This window comes from Malaclemys terrapin, chromosome 9 (assembly GCF_027887155.1).
Source record: "Malaclemys terrapin pileata isolate rMalTer1 chromosome 9, rMalTer1.hap1, whole genome shotgun sequence".
NCBI lineage: Eukaryota > Metazoa > Chordata > Testudines > Emydidae > Malaclemys > Malaclemys terrapin.
This window is the reverse complement of record NC_071513.1, coordinates 64,207,353-64,218,131: the sequence shown is the minus strand read 5'-3', so window position 1 is coordinate 64,218,131 and position 10,779 is coordinate 64,207,353. Positions and strand designations below refer to the sequence as shown.

General features: G+C 42.2%; 1 protein-coding gene across 1 annotated transcript; it reads left to right on the top strand.

Moving 5' to 3' along the window:
- Positions 1-1,116: 1,116 nt before the first annotated feature.
- Positions 1,117-3,336, top strand: FOXL2 (forkhead box L2). Its single transcript, XM_054040149.1, has one exon. The coding sequence runs from the start codon at positions 1,363-1,365 to the stop codon at positions 2,266-2,268; it is 906 nt and encodes a 301-aa protein (XP_053896124.1). The 5' UTR covers positions 1,117-1,362; the 3' UTR covers positions 2,269-3,336.
- Positions 3,337-10,779: the final 7,443 nt, after the last annotated feature.

The window sequence follows — 10,779 nt, the reverse complement described above, 5'->3', positions numbered from 1 at the left end:
AAAGGCACATAGAAAATTCCAGTTAACCGAGGGAAAACAGTTCAACTGTGTAGTCTGGATCTCTCCTAGAAAAGATTCCACCCTATAATCTCCCCCCAGTCCCTTCCTAGCCTCCTTTTGTTCGCTCATCTGCGGGGCCCTTTAGGGTTTGTAGGTAAACAAGAGCAGTCTGTTTTCGATCACATTTTTATGCTCTGGGTGAAGAAAGCCCTGCTCCGTCCTGGACCCGATCCTTCAGCCTTTACTCTGTTAATTCCGTGTTTTTTACTCGTGTGTGGAAGGGCTGCGAGAACCGAGCCCCGTTTTATTGTGCAACAGATTTAACAGGTGTGGATTGGGATTTTGTTTGTTTTTACTTTTTTCGACTGTAATCAGTTATCTGGGCACTGTGCCAGGACTCTAGTGAGTATAAATGCAAATGTATATATAGACATAGACATCTGAGACTGGAGAAAGAGTACCCTGTATCACAATCAGTTCCCACTTACAGCTATTGATTTCAGTGTAGGGCTGTGGATTCGGTTTCTAGGCTGGGAGTGGAAGTTTGCAGTTTACTGCACAGTAGGCATGTTTGAGCTCACTTCCCTGGTGCTAAAATGAATGCCTGTGCCAGCCAAACCCAAATAACGTGGTAGGTTTGCAATGAAATTTGGTAGCTTCCTTTTACTGCTGATAATATGGTAGCCTTCGGAACCTCATGTTACTATAGTACTTAGCATTTTCCCCTCACTTAACTGGACATCTGGGTAATAATTTATCCACCTTTCACTGAGAGATCATCTCTGTCTATCAGGACTTCCTCAAAATCTCCATCTGAGACAATTATTCAAAACTGTAGCAGAGAAAGTTGCGAGAAGATTTCTTAAAAATCAAATGTGAAATGTGTTAATAGATCGAGAACGTTTAATTTAAATATACGTGGCCATTTGATTTTTTCAGTTTAATACCCACTCTTTCTCTCCTTTTGCTAATAGGTTAATCACTGGGGTTTAATTACGAATTAGAAATGAACTCGACCGTGCCTCGCTGGCTCCCCCGCTATAGGGGAAAGGGTTCCTGACGAAAGCGGAACTTACAAATCAGAAAAGAGCAAGTCCTTGAGTGCATTGGAAATCTGAGCCTCCGGAGCCAGAGACGCGTTGCTGTCTCTTGAAAAACAGGCAGGGCTAAGAGAGAAACTTTCCCAGCTCCTAAGGGAAAGCGGCTCCGAGTATCAGCTGGCTCTGGGCGCAAGTTTGATCCAAATCAATACCAAGAAGGGACTGACTCTGAGCCTCTGCCGGTGGGACTGGGCTTCAAGCAGCCCAGCAAGCAGGAAAGCTGGTTCTTTTCCCCCTGGGAAGAAGTGTGGACTTGGGTGCCATGATGGCCAGCTACCAGGACCCCGAGGAGGACCCCGTAGCCCTGATGGCTCATGACACCAACGCCAGCAAGGAGGCCGAGCGAGCCAAGGACGAGCTGAGTCCGGAGAAGGGGGCCGAGAAGCCGGACCCCTCTCAGAAGCCCCCCTACTCCTACGTAGCTCTGATCGCCATGGCCATCCGGGAGAGCGCCGAGAAGCGGCTCACGCTGTCCGGCATCTACCAGTACATCATCAGCAAGTTCCCCTTCTACGAGAAGAACAAGAAGGGCTGGCAGAACAGCATCCGCCACAACCTGAGCCTCAACGAGTGCTTCATCAAGGTGCCCCGCGAGGGGGGCGGCGAGCGCAAGGGCAACTACTGGACGCTGGACCCGGCCTGCGAGGACATGTTCGAGAAGGGCAACTACCGACGGCGGCGGAGGATGAAGAGGCCCTTCAGGCCGCCCCCGACCCACTTCCAGCCGGGCAAGACCCTCTTCAGCAGCGACAGCTACGGCTACCTCTCCCCGCCCAAGTACCTGCAGTCCGGCTTCATGAACAACTCGTGGCCGCTGGCCCAGCCGCCCGCGCCAATGTCCTACGCCTCCTGCCAGCTGGCCGGCGGCAACGTCAGCCCAGTCAACGTGAAAGGACTGTCGGCCCCGGCCTCCTACGGCCCCTACTCGCGGGTGCAGGGCATGGCCCTGCCCGGCATGGTGAACTCCTACAACGGCATGAGCCACCATCACCACCACCCGCAGCAGCTCAGCCCCGCCAGCCCCGCGCCGCCTGCCGCCCCGGCCCCCAACGGAGCCGGCCTCCAGTTCGCCTGCGCCCGCCAGCCCGCCGAGCTCTCCATGATGCACTGTTCCTATTGGGACCACGACAGCAAACACAGCGCCTTGCACTCCCGGATAGACATCTAGAGACCCCCGCCCTCCTGTCTGTCTGTCTCTTGTTTCTCCTCTGTAGTGGCGGATTTGTCTAAAGTGCTCTCTGTGCCAAAAATGGGTACAGCGGGAAAATGTAAGCCCTGCTCCGCGGTTGGTTGAAGGCAGTGTAAGTGTTGAACTTTAAAAACCCTCTAGCTGCAGCGAGCGATCTGTGTGATCCTGTTGGAGTGTAAGGTTATCAAGCGATGGCCGGTTTGTCTGACTTATAAGGGGAGGGGGGGAGACTGACTTTTCTTTTTAAAGCATGCCATTCAAAATACACAGTATTGTCCTCAAACGTATACTCCATTTTGTAATTTGGCACTATTATTTTTGGGCATTGAGGAAAGTAAACTGGGGGGGGGGGAATAGAAAAACCACCAATTCGATCTCTGCTAATTGTAGATTTGTTGCTGGGACAGGCCTATCCGCTGTGTATCACGGGACTTTTATAGTCTGGAAAGAATTGCACTTCTTCAAAGTTCTGTCCTTCTGTCAAAATAGTACTTACTTGGGAACTGTTTTTAAAGCAGAACGCATGCCTACATTTCATAGCAATGCTGTTGATATTTGAAACAAACAAAAAATAACAAGAGTAACTTGTGAAATATGTCGGCAGTGATATAGATATATGTATATTAAAGTAGAAAATGTCCTGTGAGGTCTTAAGAGTAATTTTATACAGGTCTAAAATAATATTTTGAAGTTATAAGAAAAAAGACGGTTTCCTATAATAATTGGGATTTTTTCCATGCGCATTATTATTATTAAATAAAAGTTAAATTTTATCTTCATATTTTTGACCAAAAACCTCCTGGCCCCAAATGGAATCTTTGGTAGGTTCTGCGTTTAACTGCTCAACATCTTTCTTACAAAGTTTTGGTCCTCCGACTTTAAATAGATTAATGTGAAAAACATAGATGTTTATAAATATTGGGGCCAGTTCATAGCGATTTTATAAATGTTTATGTAAGCTGATAGATACTAAGGCATAGTACCATTTTTGGGACCAACTTTTCTAGAGTAAACTAGCACTTTTATTGTATTTTCTAGCATTGTAAAGTCTCCAATAAAATGTTTTTTTCTTTCTTTTAATATTGTTTTATTTTCCTTCAGTCCTGCGTGCTCCACTGCTGATATGCAAATCCATTGAGAGATTCAATGCAAACTATTTTAATTGGCTTGAGTAGTTGCAGAGATTCTTAACAGTCTAATATAAAATGCAAAAAAAATTGATGTAATCAGGGATAGCATTGTGTATAATACCCATCTAGATAGACGTGTGTAGAGTATACACAGTTTACATGCTGATTACCCACGCTTGATATTTTTATTCAAAGTCTAAATAATTTAAATGTTCTAAGCAGCCAAAACTTAATAATTCTGTTTTTAAAATATACTGAAGACAGTCTTTCTTTTCTTTGTTGTCATGCAGAAATATTAAACTTTAGTCTCTTTCCTATATCCAGAGTCTGATCCTGCACTCCTAACGCAGACAAAACTCCACCTGAAGTTCTTTAGCTTCATTGGGAGTTTTGTTTGAGTAATGATTCCCAGATCCGGCCTTAAAGGGTATTATGCTTTCACAAAGCCAGTCATTTTGAGCCGCTCCAAATTATCTAGCAGAACAGAGTAACAACTGCATTGATTTCACTGCTCTTCTGCGATCATATTTGCAGAGGTAGATAATACGGATTTCGTGTCCTCTTTTGGAGCTGTGGTAATGTAGGAATAAACAGCTATGCTATTTGGATTACGCAGATAACAAATTCGAACCCCAGTTTGACTCTTTCCTCTTCTGCTAAGAGTAACAATCCCTTAAAGGAAAACTACACTGCTTGCATAACTGATAAATGTAACAATTCAAAAAGCTATTAAATTATGCCGGAGACATGTCAGAATTGTTTTGTTATTGGAAGGTACTTGGAAAGCATATCCTCTTTAAAATACTGTGCATTCTTTACATGCCCGCTGTTTGTTGTGACTTAGAAAGCATCTAAACAGCAATTCAGTAATGCAAATAATATTATCTGCTTTGGCAGCTGCATTACTCAAAATGTTACAAGGTGGCAGTGCATCCTTTTTTGTAACCCCAGGCATCCGAATTTTATTTGTCCTCGGAACCTGACACTATAGTATTTACTCTACGATGTTGGTGGTTATGTTAGCAGCTGTTTCTGGGCCTTGACTTTGCTTTAAAGTCTGTCTATACGTGCTGGCGACAGATACCTTCCTTGGTTATGCAATGTATTCTTGCGAGTTAAATGGAGACTAAGCAAAGAAATTCTTGATCAGGATAAAGTTACTTCCCATCGATTTCTAATTAACGAAGGACCATGAATGCATAGTGCAGTGAAGATATAGGAGGTTAGTTTTGTCATTGTTTTATTAGATCTGTTATTCCTACTGGTAGCAATGGAGACCCTCCCTCCCACCTTCTAATTTAATGGGATCTCTTTAGCACGAAAGATATAATGTAGATAGATAAATCAGAGTGACTGAAAAGTATCAATTACCTGGCGTGTTTGTGTTAGTGACTGTCCTCATTTAAAAACCTACAGTTTGTTTTAAAAAGCGAGGTGTTTTCAAAATCCTCTCCTTTCTTGAACGAAAAAAAAAATAACCCTGACTGAAAGTTTGACTGCATGCAGAAATGCTGTAATAATCCTTTATACTAAACAGGTCAGGGTTAAATTATAAGAGATGAATATAATTAGATACCATTTCACAACACAACATACGTAGAAATTATTATTTTATTATATTTGTGCAATTTTAAACTAGTGAGGGTTTGAGTGTGACAAATTATGGAGCAATGTCCCATAACTACATTATTGGGGACAGAGCTGGAAGAAAGCCTAGCACAGACTGAAATTTCAGCAACAAAATAAGGGGGCTGAGGTATGCCGAAGTTCCCAACTCCTGAGTTCTGTTTAGCCTACTCACAGCTTGCTAACACGTAGCACTGGTGTGAATGGCATTTCTGACTTATGCAACAGTGTCCAAAAGAGACATTCTGATTACAAGGACTTCCTAATCTTCCTTAAAATCAGTTCAGTGATGCAGTTTCCTCTCTGTGTAATACCCTTCCATTTTGTCCGTGGACCTTTGCAGACTCTCTGCGGGGGATAAAGATGCAGCTCTTAATACAAAAAGAGAGCTTTCCCTTTATTTTCAAGAAACTTTGCTTCCACCTAAAATAAGCCCCTAGATAACATTCCACTGTCAGGCGTTCAGAAGGTAGTTCCCCCTGTCAACAAAGACTGGCAGTCTAGCATTATTAACAATGTCTCTTACAAAATAACGTTCGCCCCTGCATCCGAGATCTGTTATCAGATGCACAGGAAGAGGCCAGCCTTGCATTCTTGACGCATCCAAACCTCAATGCCCAAAGAAGCCTCGATATAGACGGCACACGCACAGCTTATGTGCAACTGTAAATTCCTGTGGTTTTGGTGCTCCTTGTGTGTGTGGAGAAAATCAAGATTAATACAATCAGCACAGGCCTGTGTATCTGAATAGTATCTCCTTGAATGCTTCATTTGATAGATTACTGCTTATAGCCAAGCATACCTACCCTTTTCTTGTTTGTGGCAGAGTAATGGCTGCGAAGCCTTGCCAATGAAATGTTTTTAGGATTAAGCAATCACCTGCACGTTTTTAGTCCCAAATTAGGCCAAAAGATGCCTCAGGCTAGGAAAGCCCTTGCAGTCATAGTGAATATAGTATATTCTGTGGTGGGATAAAACACATACACACACACGAAGAAAAAAGGTAGGGGGGGGGCAAAATATCCTTTGGTGTAACTTCACTGGTGTCAATTTGCCCGGGAACAATGAAGGGGGTATTAGGGAATACTTGTAAGGGTTGGAAAAAATTGTAGCCAATATTCTATGCTTCTGAGCTCTTTAAAATGACACTGACCTTGATCTCAAAATGAGATTTACATCTTTCAGCCATCAGCTTTTTCTCTTTCAAAGTGGCCTTCACCAAAATGCCTTTTCATCTTGTAAAATGCACACAAGTCACCTTCGTTAGGGAGCTACAAATTCCGCCATGACCAAATCTTATTTGGCAGTAAATTCCTGACACTCTTATTAGGGTGAACTTTCTAACGCAGATGTTCTGCCTATCGCTGATGGGGCTGGGAATGGAAATAAAATACTAGATTTGGTGATTGATCCTGCGCTCCCTTTGCCGTCAATGGGAGCTCAGCCTGGCAAGCGACTGCAGAATCAGGCCCCCGTTTCATAATGCATTGTGAGACCATCTGCGTTCATCCCATTTATTTTTGTTCGAGCCTTTTCACTTTTGACGCGGGGGGGGGAGGGGGGAGGAAGGGACCATTAAAACTAATATCCGTAGAGGAAATATTATTTAGTGCATACGCACGTCTGAATGTTTTCATTGCACTGTGCAGCCTTTACCATAGTGTCTTCATTTGCCATAGTGTGTTCAATTTACCTTTAGTGGGCCCGATCCAACGCCTATCGATGTCAGTGGGAGTGTTTCCTTTTGAGCTCCATGGGCTTTAGATCGGTTTTTAAGTTGCAGAGTCTATTTTTGTTTGTTTTAGTTTTGACCTAATGTAAGTTTTCACTCCAGTGGTTGCAGATAGCAGCCTTCAGTATTTTATCACAGCTGGGGACAAAATATTATAACAAATACGGATGAGAGGAGAGTCTGAAAAAACTCTATTTCTTCACGGGCAGGAGCATAGATGTATTGAGTCGGCAGTGAAATATTGTAAGCGGCCTAGGTACTCAGGAAACCACTGTAAGTACATAGATGGACTTTTCCTAGGAGTGGACTGTAGGAAAATCAGGATGCAAATCTGGAGGGAAAAAAGGAAACGAAGCAGCGTTGTCTGTGCCTCTTACAGGTCCCCGGGGGTTAACGTGGACAATATAGATCCGGACAGTTGCGCTGGCTGTCACTGTGTTTGTGTCTCTCTCTGTCACCCACACAAATATGTGCATCTGCAACATACCTAAGCTGTATTAACTGCCCCTTTCCTTCTCGAGGCTGCATTTGTTTAGAGCTTAGTCTGAAGGTGAAGTGAGTGTTTACCAGAGTTTCCTCTGTGGATTTAAAGGACCTGATCCAAAGCCCATTGTAGCCAATGGAAAGTGCCGCCTTTGACTTGGCTAGGTTTTGGATCTGTCTCCTAACGCGGAGGAGTTTATGACTCTCAGCAAAACACGTGGTATATCTGATTTCCACCTATTTCTTGTTTGTTTGAGCTCTATGTTTTGTAAGCAGATTTATACAAATTGATCAGAATAACGATGGCACATTTTGAAATCATAAATTATTAAAACTGTAGTAGGGGTGATGTGTAGAAGACAGAGACATAGCATTTTAATATCTTGTTCTTCTTTTTTTAATGCCTTAGGTTTCCCCCATGCAATTTGAAGTATTTTTGTGGGGACCGATCTAGATCTTATAGACAAAATGACGTAGTAAGGCGTTACAAAAATATCGAAATAAAGGGGGATGTCATAGTTCGATTATTTCTTCTAGAAGAAGAAAAACTGGCTAGAAGCAGCAGCTAAATGGCATGGTCATGCCAGATACGGATAAAATCTGGGTTCGATTATTTCATTATTATGAATGTTGTTTTTCATGTATCGTTATTATAGAATATTAATGTAGCAGTATCTTCTTTTTGCCCCCACGCTAGTGGTCAGATCCTGGCTTCCATTTGGACACAGATCCTCCGCATCTCTTTTGAAGAGTTCTGCTTTTAAAGCTGCTGATAGGACATGGCTAGGTATTATTGTGGTGCGATCGTTTTAACTAACCAGTGCAGTGGCTTTGCATAGATTTCATTTACTGTTGTGAGCGAGAGACGCTAGATGGATAAAGTATCAGGGGGTAGCCGTGTTAGTCTGTATCCACAAAAACAACAAGGAGTCGGGTGGCACCTTAAAGACTAACAGATTTATTTGGGCATAAGCTTTCGTGGGTAAAAAAAAACACTTCTTCAGATGCCCAAATAAATCTGTTAGTCTTTAAGGTGCCACCGTACTCCTTGTTGTTTAGATGGATAAAGTGCTGTTAGTGGAACATCTATAATTAGTCTTTAGTAAGCCAAATAACGGATAGCCAGGAGATATTCCACCAAAATACCCTAATGATAATCTGTTGGATTATCACATGAGGTTTTTTGTTTTACTTACTTACACTAGTCCTAACCTAATGTATTAATACTGTAGGGCAGGTTAGGATCGGATAACTGCAAAACTAGCTTCAGAAATCACAAGACAAAACAGTCCAAGGCATAGCTTAGTACAGTACATTAATGTTGTGCGTGTTATTTTAAAATATCCAGCTTCTGCTGAGCCCTGAAATCAAGCACGGGAGTGAAAATCAGAAAATCCATTGACCCTGTTTGTTTGCTTGCTTGTTCATTAAACTATGAGAGATGCAATAAAAATGCTTGGTATTACACCAACTGCTCTTTAGCCCATTCAACTGGTACTAGTCAGTCCATGATCGATATTTTAAATATTGAATGATTGTTTCCTTTGATACTATTTTCAATTTTAAAGTAAACCCGACATGTATATTCTAATAACAGGTCTGAGTTCTTATATTAAAACCTGAAAATATTAGAAACTAGAGTTTTACACTAGGGAATCTTTTATGGTAGTTTTGCTTCCAAGATTACCTATCTAAAATGACCACAGACGATTAAAAATATCACTCTACGAGATATAGCATATGCTAGCGGTTTTCTCATTAAATAAAGAACGGTGAATACTAAAGTTGTGATCTAAAAGCACAGAGGTGTCACGCCTGCTTCTGTAAAGGTGGTTTCTGCCCTTCTTTAAAAACAGTGTATTCAAAGTCTGGCTTTAAATGTGACTGTACTGAGTCCCTCCTCGCTGTAGCTGGTCAAAGGCTCAGCGTCAGAATTGTTATTATTTTAAGATTTCCAAGAATTTTTTTTTGCAGTTCAGAAGTGAGCAAAGGGTTCGATTCTGCAGTCCTTACTCGGGCAGGTTTCCCATTAACACGGAGATTTTGCCTTGGTAAAAGCCTGCAGAGTCGGTTCCCAGAAAAAGGAATATTACATGATAGGAAGGGGAGGCGTTTTGTGACTCTCAAAACAAGAGGGCTTTTCTTTTGTGTGCTTGTTTTTGTTTCCCTGAAAGTTGAAGCACAGCATGCAGCCTGGCTGTTTCTGGTATTTATAAAGAAATACCTGAAGCTGCCCAGAAGTTGAAAACCTATCTCGCATGGCCTTTGTCATAGTCAGGTAGTGTTAAGCACGTGCGCATTCCTACATAAAGCTCTTAATGAAGAATACAGACCTTGCTGTGTGTATCGGAGTCAGTGCCACACAGAACTAAAAGGGAATACATGTTTGGTCCCCAAATATGGACCAGTAAAGCAGCTATTTTGCTTTGTAGTGTGTGTATTCAATTGACATAGCATAGTTCTGATCTACTGGCTGCATGTTATATATGAGACACCTTTCCAAAATATATCCTCTAGTCCAGCCAGAATTCACCCTCATGATGCAGAAATCACTGTGTACATTTCTTTGGCCTGTGTTCTGCAGTGGGTCAGGCTAGATGATCATACTGGTTCTTTCAGGCCTTACAATCTATTAACGTTGCCCCAAATGTGTAATTACCTGAGAGCTGGAGCTATCCTGACTTCGGGGAAGTCTGTTTTTGTTTGTTTGTTTCTCTTTTTAAACTACTGTAAAAAAGGGAATTGAATACAAAAAAACCCTACATGTAAGTGGCTGAGACATGAAGAAAAACAAAAAGCCAGGAAATTCTAAGTTAAGCCTGACACGGTGTCCTTTTGTCCTTTTGCTCCCCCCACCGCAAGGGGGTTAGATAAGGATGGAGTGTCAGCCTTAACTGTGAATTTCCTGGTTTGTGTGTGATTTGTAAGTACATCATCATCATCCTCCTCACTCCAGCGTCTTTGTGTTTAATGTATATGCAGTTCTGGCCAAGAATCCTTCAGATGCCAGTGAATGTCCCATCTGTAATGTATTTAGATACTTGATAGCTGATACAGTATCTGGAGGAGATGTTACACGTTAGACTTAAAACAATCTTTCCTGCTATTTTTAAATTACTGAGCTAATTATTCCCACCTTTGGAAGCTATTTAAGCAGAAGTTTGTTTTTACACTTAATTACATCTCTCCCCGTCGCCCCCAGTAGAATCTGATCAGTTGCAGCTTCTCAGTCCCCAAACTCGATTCTAACAAAAATAAGTTCCGATCGGCGAATGGCTAAAGGATGTAGTCTATCTCCTAATACCCCTTTGTCGCTCTGAGTCACTTCGCATTTACAGTAAATCCATTTCCACTCCCAGTCCTAAGAATCTTGCTGGAATTTACATGCTGCCATTCCTGGTACAGTAGGTTGTTTTCATTATCATTTTCTATATTTTATAAACAGAGGTCGCAACTGAAAGTAAACGTTTTCAGTTTATTAACACATTCACCGTGTTACAATTTACTGCGACAATGTCC